This window comes from Fusarium keratoplasticum, chromosome 3 (assembly GCF_025433545.1).
Source record: "Fusarium keratoplasticum isolate Fu6.1 chromosome 3, whole genome shotgun sequence".
NCBI lineage: Eukaryota > Fungi > Ascomycota > Sordariomycetes > Hypocreales > Nectriaceae > Fusarium > Fusarium keratoplasticum.
In genome coordinates, this window is record NC_070531.1 from 2,198,424 (window position 1) to 2,224,990 (window position 26,567).

At 54.1% G+C, this 26,567-nt stretch overlaps 10 protein-coding genes and 1 pseudogene across 11 annotated transcripts, besides 1 other annotated feature; 6 read left to right on the forward strand and 5 right to left on the reverse strand.

Annotated features, from left to right (window-relative positions):
* Positions 1 to 208: 208 nt before the first annotated feature.
* NCS57_00404100 (uncharacterized protein) lies at positions 209 to 1,272 on the reverse strand (the record flags this gene model as incomplete). The annotated part of the gene is made up of 3 exons (XM_053054017.1): positions 993 to 1,272; positions 380 to 880; positions 209 to 324 (listed from the first exon to the last, which is right to left on the reverse strand). Exons 1-3 carry the CDS (start codon positions 1,072 to 1,074, stop codon positions 209 to 211), a joined length of 699 nt encoding a protein of 232 aa, XP_052916177.1. The 5' UTR covers positions 1,075 to 1,272.
* A 3,027-nt stretch (positions 1,273 to 4,299) lies between these two features.
* On the forward strand, positions 4,300 to 5,698 carry NCS57_00404200 (Non-structural maintenance of chromosomes element 4; the record flags this gene model as incomplete). The annotated part of the gene is made up of 2 exons (XM_053054018.1): positions 4,300 to 5,455; positions 5,508 to 5,698. The coding sequence occupies 2 exons, from the start codon at positions 4,300 to 4,302 to the stop codon at positions 5,696 to 5,698; spliced, it is 1,347 nt and encodes a 448-aa protein (XP_052916178.1).
* Positions 5,699 to 6,284: 586 nt separating this feature from the next.
* On the forward strand, positions 6,285 to 8,696 carry NCS57_00404300 (uncharacterized protein; the record flags this gene model as incomplete). The annotated part of the gene is made up of 1 exon (XM_053054019.1): positions 6,285 to 8,696. One exon carries the CDS (start codon positions 6,285 to 6,287, stop codon positions 8,694 to 8,696), a length of 2,412 nt encoding a protein of 803 aa, XP_052916179.1.
* A 679-nt stretch (positions 8,697 to 9,375) lies between these two features.
* NCS57_00404400 (uncharacterized protein) lies at positions 9,376 to 10,509 on the forward strand (the record flags this gene model as incomplete). The annotated part of the gene is made up of 1 exon (XM_053054020.1): positions 9,376 to 10,509. The coding sequence occupies one exon, from the start codon at positions 9,376 to 9,378 to the stop codon at positions 10,507 to 10,509; it is 1,134 nt and encodes a 377-aa protein (XP_052916180.1).
* Positions 10,510 to 10,795: 286 nt separating this feature from the next.
* Positions 10,796 to 11,924, reverse strand: NCS57_00404500 (uncharacterized protein; the record flags this gene model as incomplete). Its single annotated transcript, XM_053054021.1, has 2 exons — positions 10,796 to 11,791; positions 11,844 to 11,924. The coding sequence occupies 2 exons, from the start codon at positions 11,922 to 11,924 to the stop codon at positions 10,796 to 10,798; spliced, it is 1,077 nt and encodes a 358-aa protein (XP_052916181.1).
* A 1,069-nt stretch (positions 11,925 to 12,993) lies between these two features.
* NCS57_00404600 (Phosphatidylinositol 3-kinase VPS34) lies at positions 12,994 to 15,904 on the forward strand (the record flags this gene model as incomplete). The annotated part of the gene is made up of 4 exons (XM_053054022.1): positions 12,994 to 13,070; positions 13,124 to 13,210; positions 13,262 to 13,363; positions 13,414 to 15,904. The coding sequence occupies 4 exons, from the start codon at positions 12,994 to 12,996 to the stop codon at positions 15,902 to 15,904; spliced, it is 2,757 nt and encodes a 918-aa protein (XP_052916182.1).
* Positions 15,905 to 16,038: 134 nt separating this feature from the next.
* On the reverse strand, positions 16,039 to 17,341 carry NCS57_00404700 (annotated as a pseudogene). Its single transcript has 2 exons — positions 17,160 to 17,341; positions 16,039 to 17,107 (listed from the first exon to the last, which is right to left on the reverse strand).
* Positions 16,039 to 17,341: a sequence feature.
* A 2,328-nt stretch (positions 17,342 to 19,669) lies between these two features.
* NCS57_00404800 (uncharacterized protein) lies at positions 19,670 to 20,368 on the forward strand (the record flags this gene model as incomplete). The annotated part of the gene is made up of 1 exon (XM_053054023.1): positions 19,670 to 20,368. The coding sequence occupies one exon, from the start codon at positions 19,670 to 19,672 to the stop codon at positions 20,366 to 20,368; it is 699 nt and encodes a 232-aa protein (XP_052916183.1).
* Positions 20,369 to 21,730: 1,362 nt separating this feature from the next.
* NCS57_00404900 (uncharacterized protein) lies at positions 21,731 to 22,754 on the reverse strand (the record flags this gene model as incomplete). Its single annotated transcript, XM_053054024.1, has 3 exons — positions 21,731 to 22,006; positions 22,055 to 22,644; positions 22,700 to 22,754. 3 exons carry the CDS (start codon positions 22,752 to 22,754, stop codon positions 21,731 to 21,733), a joined length of 921 nt encoding a protein of 306 aa, XP_052916184.1.
* Positions 22,755 to 23,013: 259 nt separating this feature from the next.
* NCS57_00405000 (uncharacterized protein) lies at positions 23,014 to 24,876 on the reverse strand (the record flags this gene model as incomplete). The annotated part of the gene is made up of 3 exons (XM_053054025.1): positions 23,014 to 24,276; positions 24,324 to 24,417; positions 24,467 to 24,876. 3 exons carry the CDS (start codon positions 24,874 to 24,876, stop codon positions 23,014 to 23,016), a joined length of 1,767 nt encoding a protein of 588 aa, XP_052916185.1.
* A 569-nt stretch (positions 24,877 to 25,445) lies between these two features.
* NCS57_00405100 (G domain-containing protein) lies at positions 25,446 to 26,459 on the forward strand (the record flags this gene model as incomplete). The annotated part of the gene is made up of 1 exon (XM_053054026.1): positions 25,446 to 26,459. One exon carries the CDS (start codon positions 25,446 to 25,448, stop codon positions 26,457 to 26,459), a length of 1,014 nt encoding a protein of 337 aa, XP_052916186.1.
* Positions 26,460 to 26,567: the final 108 nt, after the last annotated feature.

Below are 26,567 nucleotides of genomic sequence, written 5' to 3' on the forward strand. Positions count from 1 at the left end.
AGGACCCAATCTAGATGATCAAACGCCGAGGAAAATGCGGCAATGTCGTTTCAGATGCAACCGGCAAACGTCCACTCCGACACAGCAGCAGCGTCCCAGCGCGGCGAGAAGAGAAGAAGACGATAATCATGAGACCCGTGGAAGGAAGGGAAGATACCTAACATAAGGAAAGATGCCATGGAAGGGAAAGAAGAGAGAGAAGTCGAAATCACATCAAACGGCGACCACCGATGCGACGCAGGAGCTTTTTGCGGCTTCCCACGTCTACGTCACGACGGAACCTGTTCCAGTTCCGCTCTCGCTCGTCCGAGTCCTTCATTCGAGCTGGTCAAGTGTCAGCGTACACAACTTGCTGCGGGATGTCTCCTCCTGATCTCACCTAAGAACCAGTCCCACTGGCGGTCCTCGCGCAAAAGGATGTCGTCTCCCGACTCACGCGCGATTCGCTCCTGGCGTGCCCTCGCCGCGGCGACTTCCCCAACCAAATACGGGTCTTCAAGAGGCCGGCTGGTAGATCTATCCTGCTGGTCTTGCTCGGTGAGGTCGGTCATGGCTCGACGAAGGCTGTCCACTGGATCGCGTGTCTGAGCAGTCATCCGACGCTGGGCAACATTATGGTAGTGTCGAGCAGCAGGGTTGCTGGCGACAGAGGACCATGTTGCGATGCGGAAGTTGTTCAGGTTCGGCACGGACCGCAGAGGAGCAGCGGGCACAGGAGGGAGGCCGATCGTCCGCTGGCGGTTGGTGGGAGTCGAGGTTCCGCTGCTATGAGGAACGAGAGACGTTGTTCGGGGTGCGGCTGTAGTTCTGACTGGGGGAGAATACGGCGGTACAGCCTCGGGAAACGGGTTGATCGAGTGGTAAGAGGGCGCTTCCGAAACTGAGGCACACCAAAGTCAGCTCCCGATCTCGTGCAGGGCTTCCCAGTCACTTCGAGCTATGCATAGGTATGTGGTATATGGCAGCCTGTGCAAAAACACCTCAACACTTACCATAAGAAGGCGCAGCAGAGCGAATGGAGGCCGTCTCAAAGTCGTCGGCGCTGTAGCGCGACGTAGCGATAGCACCCGTCATGATGGCAGAAGCCGGAAGGGACACGGTCGAGAAAGCGGAAGGGGGGCAGAACAAGCCAGCTCGAGCATCTGCCCCAGGAAAGGTTGTCGGGAGACTGAGGTTGAGTATAAGTACCGAGACAACAGGAGAATCACACGGCGAGCGGCTGGGACGCTTCAAGGGTCCGTGAACAGTCAGAGGGTGAGTTGAATGAGACCTGCCAGAGTTGTGGGAACCAGGAATGATAGCCTCTTTTGTTCTGGCCCAAGGTAAGACAGGAGGGTCAGGATACCCAGCTGTTTAATGCACAGCCGCGGATAAACATGCATGCAGCTCAGGGAGGTAGCAGATGGTGGGCAGCAAGCGACCTGGAGAAGCACCAAGTCGGCAAGTATGGAGTACACGGCACGGGCTGGCAAGCCCAGTACTTCGGACAAGTTCCAAGTTCAAGGCCAACCCAGGTCTAGCCTGGGCATCCGTAACCCGTCGTGGCGTGGGAGCCATGGCGTGGAGGTCGGAGGGTTGAGATGCGGGGACACGTGAGGGCAGACACGACGATGATGCTGTGGACGACAACACCATGACGCGCTGCCCAAGACATGAACCAAACTTTGCTCCCTCCCTAGGTCCTGTTTAACAGGTTTGTTATCTATGCCCGTTTGTGTCACGAGCTCTGTGTCTCTCTGCTTGGCGACAGTATCTACAGAACAGCAACGACTCAGGCCTCCAAACTAGTCGGTTGGTAGACATGTGCTGCACGGTAGTATCCTCTCGGGCAACCCTCAAGGCTTCCCCTGACCGGGCGTTTTCCCAAGTTGGAATGACGAGCTTCCACGGAGGCTTCTACACGGCGATAGCGGGGTATCACAGGTGGTTTTCCGGGTCCCGAGGGACCACCCACCAGCGTTTCTGCCCGCTGTGAATGGCGGGGTTCTGGGCACAGTGGATCATATTGATCGGGCTGTGTGCGCAGGGGGGAGGGGGCATGGAGTTGTCGTGGTGGGGAGGTCGAGAAGCCCAGGGCGGCCAATCGATAAGACGTCGACGGTCCTTTGAGGGAAGCCCTGTCCACCACGGACGGCGTGGACGGATGTTGAATCCGGTTTGTTGGCGAGCCCAGACTTGGCGGTGTTTGGAGCCCAAATGCTGGCAGGTTTGTGGTCGACTTGTGGGGGCTCTATGATGCAGTTGATGCCGAGACTGCCTCGTCAATCCTGCTTTTATATCCGTTTTCTGCCGTCGTCGTACATCGCGAGAAGCGGCAGCTCCTTGGCTGACCATGCCGAGCCAGCTTCTTCATCTTCGCTGATCGCCCCTAACCTCCGTGAGCCGCGTGGTCGGGCCGGCCTATGATGCAACACTTGATAGACCTTTTGGGTGTGAAGAGGATGCGCTATGTGACACCCAAATCATCCTTGCGCAACACCATCAGCCCAGGCCCGACTTGGCAACCCCTCCCCCCACACGTCGCCCTCGGGATGGCGGATCTGGAAGATGTGGTGTCGTGCTCTCTGCGCTCTAACTCAGTTGATGGGTTTGTTGTAAGCTTCCGCGCCAGCCATTGGTACTTTAGGCATTTGGGCTTGCGCCTACCAAAGCAATGGCCGCCAGATCGAAAGGGTGGGCTGGAGAGATCACCAGATAACTGGGACGTTGAACTCGTGACTTGTATGCGTTGCAGATGCAGGAACCGCTTGTGGGAACGTTGTGAACCATCTCGAGATCCTATCTGGGAACATCAGCAGCCACAGCCTATGGTAATCTTGTCCCGCTCCCGAGTCATTGCGAGAATCCAAGTCGATCAACCGCATTCCTCCAGAACCGAGACTTTGGCTGGGCTCGGCACAAATTAATAACTCAGGGACGAGCCCCCAAAGGAACATGGAGCGGCTTCCAGACCGCCCCGCCGAACTGGTGGGATGGTTCACATTGGAACTGAACCAACCCCCCCATGGGTATCTGCTCGACCCGTCGCAAATAGCATGTTGCCCTTTGGTCGAGGGCGGTGAGAGTGCTCTGCTGACATGCGTCAAAGTTGCATGCCATGTCTCGTTCTGAAGGCGCCATATGGAGCGGCGCTTTGGACCCTTGAAGTCGAAATGGTGCTCTGGCCGGGGTATTTTGCCCTTGTTTCTGGAAGGTGACCGGAAATGCCCGCATCTGTGCCGCGGCCAAGACCTCGGGACCATTTGTTTCTTGATAAGGTTACGTGGCGGCCTTGGGACAGGACGAATGTTAGGGCCTGCGTGTCTTGAAGACGATTAATCAACGGCGCCCCGGGGAACAGATTTGTTGGGGTCTCAGAGAGATCCTGACTTCTCTCGTGGAGGTGGGCGCTGCTGTTAGGCCTGAATACGTGCAGACGAACGGACCTCTTTGCCTGTGGCTAAGTCAGGCGACAGTATCGGTGTTGGTTCTGAAGAGACTGGAGCCATCAGAGTTGAATGGAATGAGAGCACACTAGATTTTGCACTTCGATATGCTCATGGCTTGTTCCATATCAACTCTTTCTAAACGATGTTGCCATGGATGCTGTGGGCGAAGGTGAGATGAGTGGAGAAGCATGAGGGGACGTTTGCAAGGAATTAGGTATGGATGTAAGCAAAGTAGGCAAGTTGGTAAGGAAAACATCAGCAGTCGGGTAGGTATTTCCGAAATATGAAGAAATCGACAGGCTCTATAAGTCTCCCCTTCCTCGGGCCTTCACACCTACCAAGGTGGGCAGGTAGGTAGTCCAGCGTCTTGACCCAATGTGAGGGGCACGCAGGGTTAAGATGCGCCTCAACTGGATTTGAAAGCAACAAGATATCAAGCAATAAGCTACTATGTCTTGACTACCTAGGGAACTAGATTCCGTCTCGGTATAGTTTTAGCCGAGATTCGGGTTGGCGATATACACTTTACCAGTTGATACATGGACCTGAGGTTCTCAGTGGGATGCACGTTCTGAAGTCAGATGGACCGTGCACTGAACAAACTGCCCCGCGAAGCTCCAACTGCCTGCCCGTTCCGTGTCTGCACAGGGCGTTAATTGAGGTACGTACCTCTACGCGTCTTCTATCAGTTTTACGCGACCTCGAAGCCTACAGATGCTCTTTGTTCCACCTTCGCAACCGTCTACTATCAGCGTGCCAGTGTCTTCACGCCTCTCCACCGTAAATTCGAAGAGACTGAGAGGGCCATGAACCGATTTATACTCGGATAGATTTGCAATAGAAACCCTCAAGTGCTGAATTCCACTCCCCGATGCCCACCCGCCAGCAAGACTCCTCCGAGGAGGAGTCGCATTCGCGATCGCCAACGCCTTCATCACGAGCTACACCAGCACATCGAAGTATGGCGATGCGAGAGCGAGAGCGAGAGAACATGCGCAATGCATCTGCCTCTAAGAGAAAGCGCGCCGACACGAGAACTGCCGAATCCTCCAACTTCCGAAGGAGAACGGTAGAGCCATCGGCAGATAGCGACGATGACGGAGACGACGTGTACGATCCTGACCAACCATTGGAAGAGCGTCGAAAGGTCCAGCAGGGCTTCAGAGACTTGCTTCGTGAGGTGACGGAGAATACCGAGGAATATCTGCAATCCGATTCGCGAGGACTACACGATGCCATTCTCCGAGCGGATGAGCTGTCCAAGAAAGTACGACAAACCACCGAGGCAACGATCGATTCACGGCTACTCGTCAGCACTACCGACTTATCATATCGAAAAACCCTACGGCTGACCCAGGGCAGCCTCTCCCAAGGCCTTGACGTGGACGAGTTTGTGTCAAAGTGCATCACCTACATGAGACAAGGCCGTGGCATCACCGATGACAATGCGCCAGAATTGTCAAGTACTCAGCGGCAACGAAGAAGACCTACCAGAGGAGACGAAGATGGCGACGACGATGTTGGCGACGATGGCGATATGATGAACTGGCCTCATCTTGGCCGTTTCGCTTCATTGCCCTACATCCGCCGGCCAGCTCTCCCTGGGTTCCTCCTTGGTCCACTCTCAGTTGAGAAGAAGGCACGCAAGATTACGAAACGAAGCGCGCCTTTCCGACCCAACAACTTGACAGAAACTCGCCCAGAGGTGCTGAACGTTGAGGATTTGGCCAAGAGAGAAAATGATCTCACCGCAATCTGCGGCAAGATCCTCCATCAACTACAGAACATCCAAGCCGATATCCAACAGACTGTGATGGACCTCATCGATGATGACATGGATGAGGACGAGAAGACCAGGATCATGCACAATCATGGCCTTCGAAGCACTGGCGGTATCGATCTGATGCGGTTCGTTGTGAATCCCAAGTCGTTTGGACAGACAATAGAGAATATGTTCTATGTCAGCTTCCTCATTCGAGATGGGAGGGTCGAGATCGATTTTGATGAATTCGGCCTCCCAGCCCTAGGTGAGTTTGCCTGCCACGGAAAAGCTCCAATAACAACTAACACGGATTGCAGCGCCGGTGGATAGAGAAGCTGAAGAAGAAGAGCCGACACGTCACGGTACGGCGAAGCACCAGGCGATTCTTTCAATGGACATGGAGACTTGGCGTGATATCATTGACACGTTCGGTCTACAAGAACCAATGATTGCGCATAGGAAAGAAGCGACGAATGCAGGCCCCGGAGCACGGGGTTGGTACAGCTGACGGAGGACTAGCTACTCCAACTGAGACGAATCGAGCCTCGACAACTCGAATCGTATTGTCATGAAAACCTTGATACCCTTGTTGTCCTCGATGGGCAGCATCTCTGAGAAGGCGATGTTGGGCTTGTGCACAGCCTTCTCTCGCGCCAGAAAGGCGCATCTTCTTTGTTCTCGTCACCCCCTACTTGTGGATACAATAAGGAGGGAGGTGTGTCTGATCCATGTTTGACCAAGGCGTGTTTCTTTGACAGAGAAGGCTTGCAGTTAGAGAGGGGGCACACTTTATTTTTGGCGCACGGGGCTCAACATGAAAGGAATCTGGAGTCAAAGAAACTGTATAGACAAAGACCTTCCCTTGCATGAGCGCCTCGGTCACAGGGAATCTCGGTGAGGTTAATGTCAGTGGACTTTCTTCTTCAAAAGACTGGGGCCTCTCGTCTTGATCAAGATAATCTTGAACATCTCAAGACTCTCAATTCTTCCCATAACGCCTTGCCAACCCAGAAAACGCCTGCACTCCTCTTTGATTGCCGATCTACCCACCGACCAACCGACTATCTTGCAATTCTCTTGTGTTCCTCGTTACAATGCGCCCCAAAGCAGGCCGACACGAGGCTGGACCGGAGGAGCAGCTCCCCGCCGTTCAAGAGGACAAAACGCGCAACACACCATATGATGCTCTCACGGAACACTTTATCCGGCAAGTCAGTAGCCAGCTGAGACAAACACTTGCTCAGCTCGAGGGGACGACGAAGGGCACCTTATCCGAGCTGGACGAGAAAGTCGAGGGTATTATATATGAGGCCACGCCTGAGAGTCGCGATGAGGTCCGCAAAGCCTTGAAGGTGATGCGAGATGTCACCAAACAATATATCGAAGCAGTTGTTGAGGAGGCCATCGCCGCCTCGCGAAGCGACTCCCAGGTCTTTCAAGATATTCTGATTGAGATGGATGCTGAAATGACCGACCGACATGCAACGGCGATGGCAGCGCTCGAGGCGAAGCTGGAGCAGGCCCAACAGACAGACGCAGTTTCCGGCGAGCCGACTACCAGGCCTCAAGCCGATCTCGAAGGCCGTGGCGCGTCTAACATGTCCTCCCGTACCAGCAATTCTGCTAGCTCTGCTGAAGGCTTCGAAGAGTTGTTTGGTGGCTCAAGCCGACCCAGAAGAACGACAGGGCAGAGTTCCCATCGCCCCCCGAAACCAACCGCAAGGGGCAGTTTCAAGTCGTCACAAAGCCAGAACAAGAATCATCCGTCCCTTTGGGACAGGGGAGGAAAACGTCAGGACAGTGTCGATTCGGCAGAGATTGGAAGCGAGTCCGGACCCAAGACTGATGTGCCGCTCGAGCCCGAGGATCTCAAGTCTACTGATTACGAGGATCTGGACCCGATGATGCGAAGCCTTTTGGAAGCCGGGGAGGATCTTCATCAGGAGTTTAAGAAGGACGCCAGCAAAGCTGGTACCGAAGAGTGGCAGGGCGAAACGGAATACGCCGACCTTCAGGAACAGCTCAACCAAGCCCTGTTGCAATACAATAAGCAAAAGGGCATGGTGATGCAGAAAAACCAGTTAATCGACGGGCTCATGGAGGAGATCGCCAAGCTCAAGACCAGCAACCTAGATCTCACCGCGAACCTGGAATCCATGGCCCAGGCCCCCAGCACAGGCGCCGCTAACACTCCTACCACAAATCAATTTAGTCACCTACGATCCGTAACATCCTTTCCTTTCAACAGCGCCGGGGGCTCTCCGCGCCCTAGCAATGTGGTCTGGGTCAGCATGTGGCTTCCCAAGGCCGTTCGGCTGCAGGTGGAGAGAGCTCAGGTAGCCATTAAACGCTGCGTCGCCGAGGAGGCTTCTTGCTCTGAGAAGATGTTGAAACTCGGTGGTGGCAAGCAGGCAACCAAGGAGAAGGATTGTCTCACAGCTCGACAGAGCTCATCGGAGAAGCATCGTCAAGATTTCACACTAATCATGGGCTTTTTGGACGAGCTATCGAGACACTCCAAGAAGAGTCAGAGCTCTCTTGCAGATGAACTCTCGGGAATGGAGTCGGCTGGCTCGATCTCGACTCTGAGAAAGATTCCGACTCCTGACTCCTCTAACTCAGGCGGCCAGACTCCGACAGGTACTGAAGGTAGCAAGAAATCAGCCTCTGAGTCTGGATATTCTGTATCTCAAGTCCGGGATGCTTCGACATCGCCCAAGGAGCCTGCCGGCGAGACCCATGACAGCTCGACATCGCCCAAGAACCAAGGCACTACACCTAAGCTACCATCACCTCTTGCAGAATCCCACACTCCTCCAGCAAGCAACACTCCTCCAGCAAGCAACGCTCCTCCAGCAAGCAACACTCCCCCAGCAAGCAACACTGCTCCCCCGGAAGCTTCCCCGGAAGCCCCCCCGGAAGGCAACAACGAGCAGGCGAGGGAGCTAGACGACCCTGCGAGTGCAACGCTCAGGGCGGTCGAGGTCATCGACTCAGGGGTGCTTGGGATGTGGTCCTTCTTTGCCCATGTTGGCCTGGTCGCCATGACACATGCAGGAGCCTGGGTTCGCGTCTGCAAGTTCATCTTCCAGATCTTCACTTATATCATGAACCAAATCAGCAGGGCGGTACGTCTGGTCTGGCCGTTTGGCCGTGGTGCAGACGAGGAGTCGCCGGCGCCTAGGTTTCCCAAACTGCCGTCACCCGGATGCTTCATCGTCGTCATGTACTACTGCGCGGCCTTTCTGACGTTCCAGGTGTACATGGCATCCCAGCGAGAGAGGAACATCTGGTTTGAGGCCAACGGGCTAACGAGGAAGTACATGCTGGAGCGCAGCCGGAGTGAGAGTAGGTGGCTCATCTACGGGGTAGATGGGAACTTAATGGTGGGAAGGAAAGATATCGAGAGTTTTTTCAAGCTGATTTACATGCTTGCGATGAGGGCTCTGCAGCACTTGTATCGTTTAGCATACGGCACGCCTAGGATATTGGGATTGGGCCAGTAGTGTTGGAGTTGGTGTGACACTTGATGGATGCTCATTGCTTGTATTTCAGTCTTGTTTGGTGTTGATGTGTAGGTCAGAGTGAAGGCTATCTCGTTTGGTCTAGGTTAGTGATTTTCAATACCTAGTTAGTTATGCTATCATTCTTTCTTGGATAGGGCAACTAGGAAGCGAATTTGGAATTGGTGACCAGGGTTGATTGACAAATTATGCTTGATGATCCCTCATGCACCATGTCTCGGATCCGCCGCTGCTGCAGGTCCGCCCGCTTACAACGGCGTACTACGTATGTGCTGCGTATTACTCACATCCACTAGTTTTAGTTGATAAATACGGAGCGTCCTTTTATTTGGAATTGACGCCGACAGCCACATGGCACCATTTACACATGAATCATGGCGCAGCAGGACCCTCGATTGGAGCAGTCGAATACAAATCCCTCCGTGCCTCGGCAACTAGACAAATCAAGTCCCCCCGGGTCCCGGTGCCCGGGGTGCCTGAATCGGCCGAGCCCGTGTCTCCCATCCCTGCCATGAAGCTCAAACGGGTTTAACCAGACCGAGAAACTTACCGCTGGCCCTGGAGGTTTGTTGATGTCATCACGAATCAACCATTCCATTTGCATTACCAAGCCCTGCTTCTTTTCTTCTCTAGAAAAAAAAAAACACTATCGCTGTCTGCCATGTTGCGTACCTCGGCCAGTCAGGCTCTGTATTTAAACACGTCTCACCTCCCTGCTTTGCATAAATCCTTATCTCTAGAGACACTGCAGCAACAACCGCCACCAACCATTCAACGCACTCTTCAGCCAGCGCCAAGCCTTGCATACAGCAGCCCATCATCTTCAGCTCGAGGTTCCAGCGTCTTCCATTTTCAGCCCTCGACCTCAATTAAAAGACCCAGAGTCATCCATCCCATCTCGACTTGTTCGCAAACACGCACCTTTACCCAGTCACGCCATACAGCAGCAGCAACAGCAGTATCAGCAGCCATGTCGTCAAAGCTCATCCCTTCAAAGCCTGAGGATGTCATGGTTATCCGCAATGTCACTCCCAACATCGCCACCTTCTCCGTGCCCTTTTCCCGCTACGGAAAGATCAAGATCGGCGGCCGGGGCACCCTGGTGAAGCTCACCTCGGGCAGCCTCGCCGTCTTCTCCCCTGTGGCCCTCACCGAGGCCGCCAAGGCCAAGGTCACAGAGATGGGCGGCGACGTCCGCTACATCGTCGCCCTCGACTATGAGCACCACATCTTTGTCTCGGAGTGGGCAAAGGCGTACCCCTCTGCAAAGCTCATCGGTCCAGAGGGTCTCCCTGAGAAGCGCGCCAAGCAGCAGGACGACCCCAAGATCGGCAGCGAGGAGTTCGCCGTCGTCTTCAAGAAGGACAACAAGCGCGAGATCCGCATCGACCCCGAGTTCGACGCCGACTTTGACTACGAGTACGTCGACGGGCATGCCAACCTCGAGATCGTCTTCCTGTACAAGCCCGAGCGTGTCGTCATCCAGGCCGACCTGCTCTTCAACCTGCCGCCCACCGAGCAGTACAGCAAGGTGCCCGAGGCCGAGGTGCCCCAGGACGGTGCCATCGGAAAGGTCTTTGCCTGTGTGCAGAACCCTCGGGGTGACGTCAAGTGGCTGAGGCGCTTCAACTGGTACGTCGCATCCAAGGACAAGAACAGCTTCAACGAGAGCATGGAGCGTATCGCCCAGTGGGATTTCGTCACCATGATTCCCTGCCACGGAGACGTCATGGAGGGCGATGGCAAGGAGATCTTCCAGAATGTGTTTGAGTGGCATCTCAAGGCCCACAAGTGAGAAGTACAATCGAGTTTTCATAGATGATGTATGAGCACAGAGGAGTTGGGCATGAGAATTTGTTTTGTTGATACCAGGATGAATGGATTTTAATGATGGGATATATGAACTTGCAGATTGTTTAGCTCAAAGATGGTACCTAGGTGATAATTCCAGTGACCTACCTATTACAAGTCTTCATTTCAATGTGCCTGGCCAGTTCTACGTGACATCTTGAGTTAACGTCAACAACATTGTGACTTCTCTCGATGGGCAAGATGGCGAAGTAAACAAAATGGTATATCAATTATGACGCTCGACTAACATCTTCACAAAGCTCATCCGTGCTCTTGCCGCTCTTTTTATCAGCTTCTGTCAACACGCTCCCTTCAACATTGACGCTCCTCCTGACCATTATCCGGCCGAGTACATTATGTTGATTCTGCGGTGGCTTTAGGGACGATGTTAGTGTAGATCTCGTTCTCACCCTCTCCAAACCCACCGCTTCGGGGCCTTCTATTGAGTGCGCCGTTTTGCCCTTTGCCGGGCGCTCAGGAGGTACCTCGACGAACCCAAACATTGGCGTCTGTCCCGAGTCTGCGGGTTCTCCGCCGTGCTGTAGAAATTCGATGAGCTTTCCCAGCACGGCGAATTCAAGCTTAAGCTTGATCGAGTACATGACTACCTTGAGTCCCTGCTGCCACAGATAATGGCCCGTGAATTCGACGACAAGCAGTGCGATATCCATAATAACGATCAGAATGTTGATAACAAATAGCTGCCGCATGATACGGCGTGTACCTCCGAGTGCTGTCTTGAGGATATCAATGGTTTTCCAAAGGTAGAGCCCAGAAATAATAAACTCTTGCACGCAGAAACACATCATGTGGACCTTTTCCAGAATGTTGAAGATGGGATTGTAGCTGGCCCTCCCTTCCTTGGGACGATAGCTGACTGTGAAGAGCAGGACGGTCATGGTGGTATGCCAGACGACAGCGTTGAAGATAATCATCCACTTGACGGCCAAGAGTATACGGTCGTTATCAAGGACCAGGTGAAGTCGAGAGTAGAGGACCAATGCCTGCCCAGTTATCAAGAGCATCCAGCCGATATCGTTGATGAGTATGCCGGCGATATTGCCAGCGAGGTGGAAGTAGTCGATCAGCCAGCCAACCGCATACGGGATCACGCCGAAAGATGCCACGAGGAGACTCCAAAAGTATAGGCCTCTGAACCGCTTGAAGGTCGTGAAGATGAGAGAGAGGAGTTCGATGCCATTGTATAGGGATACGGTCGTACAGGTCTATGGGGACGCCATTAGCTTGGGGACTTGGGAGACGATACAAGTGCCGCACAATAACCATTACTGCCTCTGGGGTATATCTCCCATCGGCTCTCCTAACAAGCTCGCCATCGCTATGGGTCGGAACAGGCATGCTTTTGCCTGCTTCAGGCGTAACAGTTTCGCGTCATGGGCCGCTGCTGCGGTGGGGGGGACACCCAGGTGAAAGGAGATGAAGACCAGGAAAAGGAAGCCCTCACTCGTTTGGATACAAGAGACTGCTGGTGACGATCCCACGCTGCACGTGCCCTAGCTAGTCTAGCCAGACAATCCGGGGTAGTTATGGGTCCGGGGAAGAGTGGGCATACCGGGGGACCGGAGGAGGGACCATGGAGGCTAGGGCTATCATTTCAGCCCAAGCATGTGCTCCCTCCAAGACCATCCCCTCAAGATACAGAGTGGCTGCCCTTCTGGATTGCCACAAGGTTCCGGCCAACCGGTTTCGGGCCTAGCATTCCTTCAAGGAGAAACGGGCGAGACGTTGAAGGTGTGGGATTCTTGGCACAGCGTTGGATCCATCCATTCCGCCCCCGGGGAGTTTTTGCTGAAAATGGCTGCAACGGCAATTGTGTGCCGTGAGTGGACAGCCTGGGTGACTGCCAAGAACTCAGCTTTCAGCGCAATGCAAGGCACGTGTGATGCATCCTGGCATTCACCAGGGGTGATTTTTGATATATGAATCCATTGATATAAATATTAATGGATTGACTCCAGCTCACTCAATACCTAGGTAGGCTGTGTATGTAATGAACCTATCTATTGCCTTATAAGTACTCTCTAATAGGCTCAATAGATTACTGGCAGGGTGTGACCGGAACTTGAAGTATGTATTGAAGTTGAATGATATTGAAAGATTTGCTTTAAAAGGGTATGCAAGAGGCTTTTCGGCCTTCTAATAATTAATAGATTTTAAAGACACTTATTTTACGCAGCATAAAACTCAGACTGCTCAACACAAGCTCTTTTCATGGCCCGTCTCATGACAGCCGCGCGTGATGGCCCGTGCACCAGCTGCAACTCTTATCTTATCGCCATGCAGGCAGTGACCCAAAGCCATGAGCGCATCCATCTGCCATCTTTCATCCCAACTCAACCTTGACCTTGAATACTCCGCGCGCATTCTCACCTCGACTCTTTATTTTCGCAGCATGACTTGACCCATCATGTCTGAGTACGGGCGCATGGACCCGTTCTCCTTCGCGGGCTCCAAGGATGTCCATCATCCTGTGAGCATTCGCATGTGCGACTCCCCCTCCATAAACCCCCCCAGGACTTGGCTAACATGCGCGGTAGAATGAACCTTGAGGGCGAGGAGCCTCCATTCAAACCTTCGACTCTTCTCGAGAAGCCCGAACTGCGACACATCGGCTCCAACACGAGGTAGCGTAGTCGCCTCTGACCATTTGCGCATCCACTAACGTCAGCTTCCAGCTCCCACTCCGACCTCTACGTCACGGTTCAGGTTTGGGCCGGTTCCAAACCCTTGACTGTACCCGTTCAGACCGCCTACAAACCCTTCCGAACCGAGCGAAAGTATGATATCCCATGACCCGCTACAGAGTGTTTATTGATCAATGGAATAGGTGGAACGAATGGCTTCAGCTACCCATCACATACGATTCCCTTCCACCCAACTCATGCTTGGCCATCACAGTATGGGATCTGTCGCCAACCGGCGGGACTGGAGCGCTTGGCCATGCCATCCCCTTTGGCGGCACAACCTTGCCCATGTTCGATGAAGATAATCAAGCGCAAAAGGGTAGGCAGAAGTGCCTCGTTCACCGTCACAAGCACGCAGATGGTACAGACAACACAGCAACCCCCGCTCTAGTCTCAAATAAAAAGAGGACAACATCTCGCAAGGGACCGCTTCCTCCTCTAGACAAAGATGCAGAAGAGCTGGATCGGATGGAGACTTTGTTCAAGAAGCACGAGATGGGAGAAATTCCCCGTGTTGACTGGCTAGATCAGATGGTCTTTCGCAGTTTCGAGAAGCGAGGCCTTCAAGCCGCAAAGTCATCGATGCAGATGCTCCAGCGACAGCGAGCTATTAACGGAGAGAACGACCTCAATGGTCCAGATAATGAGAAAAGCGAGGATGGGCGACCAGGTCCTTCGACGTTTCTTCTCAACGTCGAGTTGCCACGTTTCGATTTTCCCGTCGTCTTTGCCGACCACGAATACGATCCTCCCCCGATCTCGCCCCTCCAAAACCTTTCAGTCTCACAAGCCAGCATGGCTCACCGTCAGCCGCAGGTTCAGTATGGGCCAGGAATTAACGCACTTAGTGAAAGCTCATATGGGCTTGAGGGGCGGCTGATCAAGGTCTATGACCCCGAGGCTGGCCATAGAGACAACCCGGCAGAGGCGAAGCATCGTCGATTGTTCAGAAGCTCCCACCGGCATGGCATCCTCGACAAGGACTTGAAACCGAATGCCAAGGTTCGAGATGAGCTCAATCTCATCATGTCATATCCTCCAACCCAGGTCCTTACGCCAGAGGAGACGGATTTGGTGTGGAAATTCCGATATCATTTGACCCGAGATAAGAGAGCCTTGACCAAGTTTGTCAAGTCAGTCAACTGGGGCGACCAGAGCGAATCGAAGCAAGCCGTCCAGGTGCTTGGGCGGTGGACTGCAATCGACGTCGATGATGCTCTTGAGCTCCTTGGCCCGTCGTTTGACAACTCAGCAGTCCGGTCCTATGCCGTGGACCGACTACGCAAGTCAGACGATCAGGAACTGCTCCTATACCTTCTTCAGCTGGTGCAGGCTCTCAAATACGAGCATATCTCGACAGACTCGGATGAGGAGAGCAGCCACGATTCATCTCTAGCCCGCTTCTTGATTCAACGTGCTGCGGCGAACTTTATGCTGGGAAACTATTTCCATTGGTATCTAATGGTGGAATGTGATGACCGCAGCCCTGAACAGGGCATCGATAACCGAAATATCTACCGAAAGGTTGCTTACGAGTTCATGACGGAACTTGTCAAGCAGCCAGGCGGTACAGAAACACGCAAAACTCTTCTGCGACAAGCCGAGCTGGTTGCCATCCTATCCAGGATCGCACAAGAGGTCAAGACGTCAAATGACACGATAGCGAAGAAGGTGGACAAAGTCAAGCACTTCCTGGCAGATCCCAAGAACGAGCTGCTTACCTTTGATCCGCCCTTACCGATGCCTCTCGATCCATCAATATTGATTACTGGTGTCGTGCCAGACCAAACCCTGGTATTCAAGTCTTCACTGAACCCGTTCAAGTGCACCTTCAAGACTACTACCGGAAGCACTTATCCCATCATCTTCAAGTTGGGTGATGATCTCAGACAGGATCAGCTCGTGATCCAGATCATTACACTGATGGATCAGCTCCTGCAGAAGGAGAACCTGGATCTCAAGCTGTCTCCCTACAAGATCCTGGCAACCAGCACATCAGCAGGCGCCTCGCAGTTTGTCCAGTCTGCAAGCTTGTCAAGTATTGTCAACAAGTTCCGGCAAAACCCAGCGTTGGCCTACCTCAAGTATCATAACCCAGACGACAGGCAGCCTCTGGGTGTGCGACAAGAGACGCTGGACACTTATGTGAGATCATGCGCGGGCTACTGTGTCATTACATATATCCTAGGTGTGGGTGATCGTCATCTCGAGAACCTGCTCCTTGCCCCCGACGGGCACTTCTTCCATGCCGACTTTGGTTTTATTCTTGGTCGAGATCCCAAACCTTTTGCGCCCCTGATGAAGCTTTCTAAAGAGATGGTAGACTGTATGGGTGGCGTGCAGTCAGAGCACTATCAGCAGTTCAAGCAGTACTGCTTCCTGGCATACACGGCATTGCGCAAGTCGTCAAACCTGATACTCAACCTCTTCAGCCTCATGGTGGACGCTAACATCCCAGATATCCGGCTGGAGCCGGACAAGGCGGTACTTAAGGTGCGGGAGCGGTTCCACCTGGAGCTCAGCGAGGAGGAGGCCCTGAGATACTTTGACCGGGTTATCGAAGATACGCTGACGGCGTATGCGCCTGTTGTGATTGACAAGCTGCACGAGTGGGCGCAAGCTTTTCGAGCATAGAACTCTTGGTGACTGGCTGTGTCTAGGTACTTGGAGTTTTGGGGTATTTGACACGATGGCATTGTTGATCAAGATAGATTATTTAGTTAATTTTTACTGGGCTGCCACGCCGTTGGTGCTATGTTCTGTCCAATTTATGTCTCTCCGAAGACAAAGACGCCCTTGCCATTGCGGAATCCCTGAAGACCCTGCTGAACAGCGTTGCGGAGTGTCTCCTCTTCCGTCTCCCAGTTCCACTTGACCTCATCAATAGGAACATCACGGAATTGGCCTGCGCGGACGATATCAAGGATGTCGTTGATCATGTGCTTGCGACCGGCAGGGTCACGCTCGTTCCACTTGCTCAGCCAGAAGCCAACGAAGCGGATATCCTTGAAGATGAGGAGACCGACAGGCAGGGACACGGGCTGCTTGGCCATGCCGCCGTAGGTGACCATGCTGCCGCCCTCACCGAGGGCCCGGGCGATCTGAGTCGCCGACTTGCCTCCGACGCAGTTGAGGCCGAGGCCGATCTCCTCGCGGCCGCCTCGGGTGATTTCCGCGAGCTGATCCCTCCATTCACGGGAGAGGAACTTGGACTCAGTCACGACAATGTCGGCTCCAAGGTCTTGGAGCTCCTTGACGAGAGCCTCAGTCGCCTCGGGAGTATCGCGATCACGGACGACGTTGATGCTCCTCAGACCCCAGCGCTTGCCGAACTGGATAGCTGCTCGACCAACGCCAGAGTTCGCACCGTTCTGGATGAACCACTGTCCGCTGTTGACCTCGAGAGGGCGCATACCCAGGCCCGCCTTGGGACCGGCATTGGGGCCGTAGTGGCGCAAGATACGGTAGGCAGTGCAAGGGTTCACACTGACGGTCGCAACCTGCGCGGGGGTCAAGCCCTCCTTTTCAATCTTGATGAATTTGTCGGCCTCGTCGACAGCATGCGTCCTCCAGGTACCAAACTGGCCGATGGCGGGGATAACCCAGTCACCCTTTTGCAGAGAAGAAGAGGAGGAGCCGACTGACACAACCTCAAAGACACCTTCGTTGCCGGGGACAACAGAGGGCTCGGGAGTGCCAATTAGAGAGGTAAAGGGTGGCTTGGAGCCGTAGGTGCCCTGGACGGTGTTGATATCGGCGGGGTTGATGGGAGCGGCGAGGGATCGGACGAGGACCGAGTTGGAGGGGATGGAGGGGGAGATGGAGTGTCGGTGGAGTCTAGAAGCTGTCAGCGAGGCTATATGGGTATTAATTGAGAGAAAGAACATACTGGAGCACATCAGAGGGCTCGCCATACTTGGAGAAGACGAGCGCCTTTGCCTGAGTGTAGCCATAAGGACCCGACTTGTATCGCGCCGCAACGGTGGGTAGCCTCTGGAGCTTGGCCGAGGGACGAGCAAGGCCCGAAACGAGGGGTCGAAGACGGAGACACTGCGAGCTCGCCATGATGAGACTGAAAAATCAATTAATCGGTAGAGGATACAAATTGATTTGCTTGTCGGGCGTAGAAAGTCGCACGACGTCTTTTCACCTCGACAAGAAAAGAACCGAGCTTAAACGGGAGCTGTCGCTCGAATGACGTTGAAGAGGCGGAGGCACGGGCCAATCAGAGCCCGCAATTAACCGGGGACGGCCATTCGGCGGCGATGGGGACCGAAGCATGCGGGAGATGGAGATGGGATCCTCTTCGGGCGTGGCAAGTGGGGATGAGGGATTGGGGGTTGTCTAAATCGGGAAAACAGGGACGACGAGATGGGTAATCGTCGCGGTGAGATTGGGAATAGTGGCAGAGTTTCACAACCTGCATTTTTTGTGGTGGGTTGCCCAAAGTCGTTTAGGCCTCGATGCGAAGAGAGCTTGTATCTTTTTTCACCCAACCCTGAACTTCCGAGGTACTTTGGGCGTAGCACCAGGAACGGTTGCACTAGAGATGCAACGCTACGATTTAAAAATTCGATAAAAGGGGTAGACAATCTGTTCTGTTTTGAGGTACAGCGATCAATCATCTTGTGCTCATGAGTAAGAGGAAAAAAGTGTTTCCCGTGCCAAGAAGGGAGGGTGGGATCTGATATGGAACCCACAGATGCAAGACAAGGCGTTGGAACATGTCTTGATCGATCACCTGCTGGCTTTCTGTCCCTGGTTTCCCCTGGAGACACGATACCGTCTGTTGTGTTTTGTTATGAGAGCTTGATAATATAGCGCATGATGATATTAGATTGCTCTCGAGGAAAGGCTATAACAGCCTATGCGGCACAGCATCTTTTACTAGTAAATTCTGGTAAGCTGCAATCAAAAGAGCCTAGGTGCAAAAACTGCAGGTCGCATGCCAAGTGCCTGCATGCGCCGTAGGTGGTTTGGTAGGTAGCACAGAGCTAGTTAGCATGTGAGATTTGATGGCCCGGGAAGCTGGATCTCTCTGCTACAGGCCCGTTTGCTCCGGGGCTTTTACCCTCGAAAAGAGTGAGTCGTTGCTTTTTATCAGTCGACATTCGGCCCTTGGACTGTGTGCAGTGGGAATCGAAAGATGGCTGCTGCGGCACACGTTTCTTCTTGTGTGGTTTGGCGTGGACGTATGTGGCGTGGAGGGGTTGTATAAGGGAGAGGAGGAAGGGAGTGAGAGTTAAGCAGTGGAGGCGATGTGAGATATATACGTATGTAAGTATGATGGACAGATGAAATTGTCTAAGCCATGAACGTCCTGAATTGTTTCCAATGCTGTTTATCTGCCTGCGTCCACCAGCCCCAGCCCGTGCCGTGCCGTGCTGGGACCTGACTGCATGACGGTAGTTGACAGCTGGGTAGGTACATGAAAAGTAATGGGCGGGACGGGAGGTGCCGCTGTGCCAGCCAGTCAAAGCCAGGTACCAGAGCTCCAGAGTTGGGTACCTGGGGCATGTCCACCTCTGGCCACCGCCTTTGTTGGCTCACCAGCTCACCCAGAAGCCCTCGTGGCTCCAGTGCCCTCCAGCGGGGGTCCGCACCGGCCGGTGGGTTCGCTGCAGCTCCCCCAGGGGCAGGCCCAGCAGCGAACCACCGGCGGCGAGGTTGATAGGTACCTCTGCGGTACTGGCGGTACCTCGAGGGTACCTGGCCTTGCTCCCGTCATGACATTCTCCACCCCTGGCCGCCTTTCACGACCTTCTCTCTCAGACCCCATCCTCCACCATTCTTTCTTGCAAAAACATGTGTCCTCCCTCTTTCACCTCCATCCCTTTTTGCTTCTTTGCTTCTTTGCCGTTTTACCATCAAAACCTTTGAGCTTCTCTGGCTCGCTCACCGCAATTGACCGGGATCATCCCAAGATCCCAAAAGCACGCCACGCCGCGTCCTCAACCCTTGCAAGTTCTAACGACAAAAGCCACCCGACCCCTGCTCCAGTTTTCCACCTCCCATCTTGGTCCCTGACAGGCTACCTCTACCTTGCCTTACCTCTACTACTCTATTCCTGGGTCCTTGGCCGTTTTACGCTCTCCTTTCTCGTCGCGCCCTGTTCGTTCCTGCGCTCGCTGCGGGGAGTCAGTCGAAACTCTGCTTCGTCATCTCATCCCGCTTGTTGGATCCCAGTCGTCGACTTAGACGTCACTCAACGAGAGACTGCCATCTTCACCTTGGCCATCCGCGTCTTGAGCTCCTCCCGTTGCCTCGCCCTTGCTCTCCCCTCGCTCGCTACCCCTTTCCGAACTCGGGCCCTCGCCATTCATCGACCCGTGCTCCATCTTCGATCCGTGCCACGACCTGTTGCTGTTGTCGACTGAGACTGACCTCACCACCGCCACCATGTCGTCTCTTTTCAACAAGAGCGGCGGAGGCTCGCGCTTCCAGCTGCCCGCTCTGAACCTCAACTTTGGAAGCATCACAGACGGCACCAACATCCCGCCGCCTCCGGACTCGCCGGTTCAAAAGGTGCCGACTCCTCCTCAGACGCCGCCGCCCGCCAAGGAAGTCGCGAAGGAGACCGAAAAGGACACACAGAGCAACGTCGTCAGCGACGACAGCAAGGAAACGCCCCAACAGAGCATTCCTGCTTCCTCCAATGGTAATCTCGCTGGAACCAAGCGCTACGCGGATGAAGATGTCCCCTTGAGCCCGGCAGCTTCGAGCCGTCAAGGCAGCATCCGTCGCCTATTCAGTAGGACCATGTTGAATAACAATTACGCAGAGGGCCAGAACCAGAATCCATCGAGCGCGAGCCTCGCGGCTGTCACCAACGGCCGACCTTCCAGCCAGGGCGGCTCCAGCTTCCTCGACGAGCGAAAGTCGAGGAGGAGCAGCGGCTGGTTCAGACGGATCAGGACTGGAGAGACGGGGTCCAAGCGAATCAGCACAATGAACTTCGAAGAGCCTCCTCGCGCGCCCACGCCTACGGCCACGATCAAGAAGCCTTCGGGACCGCCGCCTCCCATGATCCCCGAGTTGACCGATCTCGAAAAGGACGAGGGAAGTCTGGGTGATGATCTGTTTAAGAACATCAAGTAAAACAACAACAACTCGAATTACGGCTGTCGAGAGCCACGCTCGACTGACCAATGCTGGCTAAACAACCACCATCTGTTTTTTTCTTACACTGTTTGCATATTCAAAGACCGAAGATTGAGACACCCTCGCCCACCACTTCTCGCCCCCCCTTTTCACCCGAGCAACCAAGCACCTCACGAGACGGTCGACGCTTTGGAATATTCCCCTTCTATTTTTATTTAACAATCGGTTTCTGCTACTCAGAGGCCGATTGATCCGCCTTCTTGCTGGGAAGGGCGCACGTGGTGGTGGGTGAAGGGAGATGTAGAAGAGGAGGAAATGAAGAGCGGCATGAAGGCAGCTCGTCAAGATACCCAACTTGTTTCGCGGCTCACTAAATCGGTGTGCGATATATGGATTTGTCCGTCTTGTTCTTCTTTTGATTTGGTTTCGAATCGCCACCACGACGCTTCACGAAGTGTATCGTCATCATGTCTTCACGTCACCCGTCCGTTATTACTTGACACCACACCTGCCCTCGCCTCGACGCAACGCTTTACACCGCCATGCCACGCGAGGGATTGTTTCTGAATATTATTACTACTACTTCTGGGAGGCGGTTTGAGTCCCGGACTTTTTTTATGCCGGGAGATTGGGGAAAGGGGCTGTCACGGCCACTCCCCAGGGCTGTACATCTATTGGTACCTACTTGCGGAAAAGCCGTGCAGGAAGAGAGGAGGAGAAAGAGAGAGAGAGAGGTTGGAGACAAAAAGAGCCAAGATTTCTGGCCAAAGCTTTTATTATCCGGGGAGGGAGCCGATTGTGTTTATTTTGGATACGAGATTAGAAACAATCAATGCTTGGGCGCGTTTGCTGGCCCCGATTCTCACGATCATCTCCCATGTCGGCCTCACGGTCCTCAACTTGTCCCATGCGGTGAAGAACCTGACTCGAGATTGTACAATGTGGCTTGCTTGCGCGTCGATTGTCGAGCATGGACCAGGAGACGCGAGATGGACGACCCGCGCCAACCGGGAGGGGGATAGACAAGGGTGTTGGTTATTGTCATTTGTGTAATCGTATTCATATCCGTATCCAATGTGTGTATCGTATCTCCTCATCAGTTCATCATGTCCAACTGTGGCTCTTCTAAGGTGTCATGAATAGCATCATGGCCAGCCGCCGCAGCTCCGAAACTCATCATCTCGCCACCCTCGTACTCGTGTCTCCACTAAAGGAAGACACTCCTGCATCCAACTTTGGCTCCTGTCACTGGCCAACACAACTGATACAAGCTTGGCCTACTCCACGACCTCCTCACCTGTCTTTTTGTCTCAAACGATATAGACTGTGTCCAAGCGATTTTAACATGTCTGCTCCATCTCAGACACTCAAGCCCTCGTTCCTCAGCTTCTCGTACAGTGTCCCCATGGACGCCGCATAGCCCGGCACCAGAATGCCCTTGCCGGTAGGCACTGGTGCGTTGAATAGGGGAACCACTCTCGTGGCGCCCTTGGTGACCTCGAGAATCGTTCCGTCGCCGAGTTCCTCGTTCACGACGAGCTGCCACATGCCTTGGGCAATCTCTTCGGGTTCGATAAGGACCGTGTCTTTATCCAGCATCACAGCCTTGGTCGGGTCATCGTGCCAGAGAGGCGTCTACCATTATCAGCTTAAAGTCAAGTGTATGTCGTCGCTGATGCTCACCCTCACTGCACCGGGAGCTACACACCCCACGCGGATTCCAAGCTCATCACGCAGCCCTCCCAGGGACCGCACGAAACCGTGTAAGCCATGCTTGCTCGCAAAGTACAGCGGCGTCGTGATACCCGCCCCATAGCCCGCCATGCTACCGACGTGCACGAGCGTGCCCTTCTGCTTGGTCTTGGTCCAGTGACCGATAGCCAACTGACTCAGCCGGATGGGAGATGCAAGATTGACATCCAAAACAGCATAATGACCTGGATCCGCGTCTGCAGGGTCGGCAGAGACTGTGTCCGGGTTGCTCTCCGTCTTGGGAGCCTCCCAAAAGGACGCCCACTTGGGCTCAAAGAGGCCAGCACCTGCGATGACGATGTCGACGGATGAGAACTTGTCCACGGCCGTCTTCCACACTGAGCTCAGCTCTGGCCAAGACGCAACGTTGGTCTTTTGAAAGAAGGCGCCGGCTTGGCCGTCTGCACCCGGGAAGGGGTACTTCTTGAGAAGTTCCTCGGCTTCTGGTTGAAGTTTGAGGTCGGCAATGAGAACTGAGCAGCCCTTTTCGAGAAGCATACGAGCGAAGCACAAGTTGATGCCTTGTGTCGATATCAGCTATTGAAACCCTCATAGTCGGCTGCGTCAACTTCGTACCTGAACCTGCCCCAGTAATGAGGGCATACTTGCCCTGGGCAGTAATAGTGGTCATTCTGAAAGCCAAAAGAATGTTGTTTCTTCAATGTCACAATGAAGGATTCAGTCCAGGGTCCTCAAAGTTACAGGGTTGGTTCAGTATCGGGAATCTCACAACCGCCCTGGTCGTTTTTAATTCAACCGAGACGACGATGAGATGAGCATCAGTAGCGGATACAGTCCCCGATTCTCTGCGGGGTATCTCACGTTAAAAAGAAGAAGAGAGACATGGGCCGAGCATGGCCTCATGAGCCAAGCCCTGCCGCTGCAGGCCCTCAAGTCCTGGCCTTCTCCTCATCCACGGATCCCTGCATCTCGGAGGGGACAGGATCCTCGGGCTTCCCATCCCGGCATGCCCAGCCGTCGACCAGACGCAGCGTCTCGCGGCTCCACAGCCTGTTCATGAGAGACAGCCGCACGGGGACAAGGGCGATGATGATGAGGGGGAAGGCGGGCGCCGCGACGGTGAGCGTCACGCCAAAGACGATGCCTGTGAGGATGATCTGGGTGATAGTGTAGGCGTGGATCCCGAACCAGGTCACGCCGGGTGGCAGCTCGTGTAGGTCTGATGGCGGGGTGAGAAGCTGGGCAACTCGCTCGAGGATGGGGTTGACTGAGAGGGATTGGTAACCCATGAACATGAACAGACCGGCGAGCACCGACGTCTGTGTGAGGCCGAGTAGCCTCTGTAGCGGCGGAGAGACAAAGACGAGGATCATGGCTGCTTGGATGAAGTGTGAGTATCTCTGTTCATATGTCCTCGCTACCGGTCGAGGTGAATCTGGCTGCTCGCCTTCTTCAGCGGGAGGGCTCTCGAGAACGTAATGCATCAGCGACTCTGAGTGTAGCGGCGCCTGAGGAAGGAGGCCATTGGCTGGAGGGATACCCAAGATACCGCATATAATGGTAGTTGTTCCCAGAAGAACAATGTCCCAGGCATATCCGCCAGGCTTCTTCGTTCCGTAACGCTTCACAGTACAGATGATACTGCTAATCTCGTGGTCAAAGTAGAACAGAACAGTGACGATGGCACCAGGGATCATGGATAGAAAGATCCATTCCACAGGCAGTTCCCAGAAGCGCACAAAGAAGGTCTGTCGGTCGGGGTTCGTAGGTCTAAACTTGGTCTGGACCTCGAGGCGAACGTGGTCAAGGTCCGCCAGCTCTCCGATATAGGGGATGCCGATCCAGAAGACGATGGAAATGGCAGCAGCGTACTCTGTCAACCCAAGACGAACATAACGATGAAGCATGGGCTTCCACGAGTTTGCCGTCGATAGCAGGATGGCTAGCAGACATGTTCCAAAGGCACCGATGATGGCGTACAGAAAGGCTGCCAACGAGACACGGGCGTGTGTGCGCTTAAGCTCCATGGCAGCCTTGTGGAAGTAGATGACGCTGTTGAGCAGGGAAAATATGTCGGCGCTAAAGTGCGTCACGTACTGCATAGTCCAGTCGTGGGCGTTAAAGATTGCCAGGAGGTAGTGCATCCACCCGGCGTGGATAAGGGACCATGCCATAACGGGGAGGAACTCAACCTGTAGACTATGAGAAGGTGTTCAAGATGCGGTTTGGAGGATCTTACGTGAAAGTGTGTTTCGCATAGTTCGTAGATGTTTTCAGCCAACACGGAAAAGGGACCCGTGACGCCCAAGATGGTGAGAGGTTGGCCAGAGAAGCTACATCCATCAGCATGTGATATTCGAGAATGGCAGTCAGCTCACTTACACAGAAAAGATCAACCCGCAGAGTCCAGTGCTAAACACCACCTCAATAGTTCCCCAGGATTTGCCTGTAAGAGTGTACAAGTCACTGGCAAACGTGATTCCCGGCAGGATGTTCGTGAAGAAGATGTAGACGGCGCTCGCAATCACCTGCTGGTTAAAGACTTGCCAGTCTGATACCCATCGGCTCCTGAGGTTGACCATGTCCTGCTTCAGCAACCGAAAGGGGCGAAGCTTGCCACCCTTTCCAAAGTACTTGGAGGGCTGACTGGATGCATCGTTGGTGCTGAATGTTTCATCTTGGATTGCTTGGTTGCCTGGGCTGTTCTGTGATGCTGGAGTGATGGTGTTCCCAGATCCGAAGGTAGGAGTCCTCTCCATCTCAATTGAACCAACCGGCTCGTGCCTGGCCATTTTGAAAACAAAAGAATACAGCTCCGTCAACGAAGGTCTGACACAGGCAGGAAAAACAGCGCAATTGCTTTGTGGGCGTGAGACATACTGAAGCCCCTTCCAATTTGGTCTGGGACCTCAACCCAACTTATATCGTCTCTTGCCTTCAGTTCCTTGGTCTAGAGCATGCACTTGGCATTGTCTTGGCTCTAGATTCAGGTCTTGGCCTTTATTCCTCTTGTGTATGTCGTCGGTGAGCCGAATGGATTGCTAGGGCTTCACCCGCACACTCAATGGATGAATTGATAACGCGTGCTCGCTCCTCAATCGGCAATTGGCCCAGCAAGTTCTCTTGGTATGACGTCATGAGGTGAGCTCCCTACTCTATCTCCAAAAAGTCTTATCTCCACGTGCCGGGGTGGGGCGAGGCTGAAGGAGGGACAATTGTGCAAGGCTGACATTTACATCATCTTTTTTTCAAGGGTCCAGACCCTTCGTGTTGATGGTAACAGATGCGAATTCCGAGGCGCACGCCTAGAAACATGCTCCCGACGGTCAATCCCGAGTGATATCCAAACCCCGCGACAATCATGGCCAAGTTCATCCCCCGCCAGGCCTTTGCCATCCCAGGCTCGGTCCCCAAGACCTACTACATCGGCCACCACGCCTCCGCCGAGCAACAGGTGGTGAACAAGCTCTCCAACATCTCCCTGATCCTCGAGTGCCGCGACTTCCGCCTCCCGCTATCCACCCACAACCCCCGCCTCGAGCGTGCCGTCGCCGGTCGCCAGCGCCTCGTCGTCTACACAAAGTCGAGCCTCGGCAGCGACACCTCCGGCGCCGCAAACTCCCTGCGAAAGCTACACGCCGGCCGCTGCGTCATCTGGGACAAGGCCGACCCCACCACCACAAAGGCTTTGCTAAAGAAGGTCAAGGAGGTTGCGCGGGAGGCGGACTCGCTGACAGGCGTGTGGGCCATGATCGTTGGCATGCCCAACGTCGGCAAGAGCACGTTGCTCAATGCGCTACGGAAGGCCGGTATGCCGGAGCGGACGGCCAAGGTCGCAAAGACAGGGGACCAGGCGGGCGTAACACGAAAGATTAGCACGCCCGTCCGTATCCTCGAGCCTGAGGCCCGAGGCGGAGTGGGTGACGGCGCCTTTATCCTGGACACACCCGGCATCTTTCAGCCCTATGTCGATGACGGCGAGACCATGATCAAGATTGCCCTTGTGCAGGGCATCAAGAAGGGGCTGATACCGGACGTTATTCTAGCCGATTACCTCCTCTACCGGATCAACCTCGTGGATCCCACCATATACGAGCGATATTGCCCTCCCACAAACGACGTTGAGGAGTTGCTCGGGGCCGTAGCCAGGAAGGAGGGCAAGATAAAGCGCGGTGGACACCCCGTTCTTTCGCGCGCTGCTGACAGAGTCTTGTTCCAATGGCGAGAGGGAAATCTGGGCAGGTTTGTCCTCGATGACCTATCAGACAGCGCCATTGAGGAATACCAGGCCTGCATGGCAAACCCCAAGCTGAGTCTGAACCAGGCAAAGAAGCTGCAGAAGCAAGCGCGCGCCCAAGAAAAGGCGGGTGCGTAGTATGACCTCGAGGTCCTGAACCTGTGTGTCATTGTACCGTTGTATCATATATCTGTCTGTATAGACGACATTTTCCATGTACACTACCTAACGACGCTCTGTTATTCA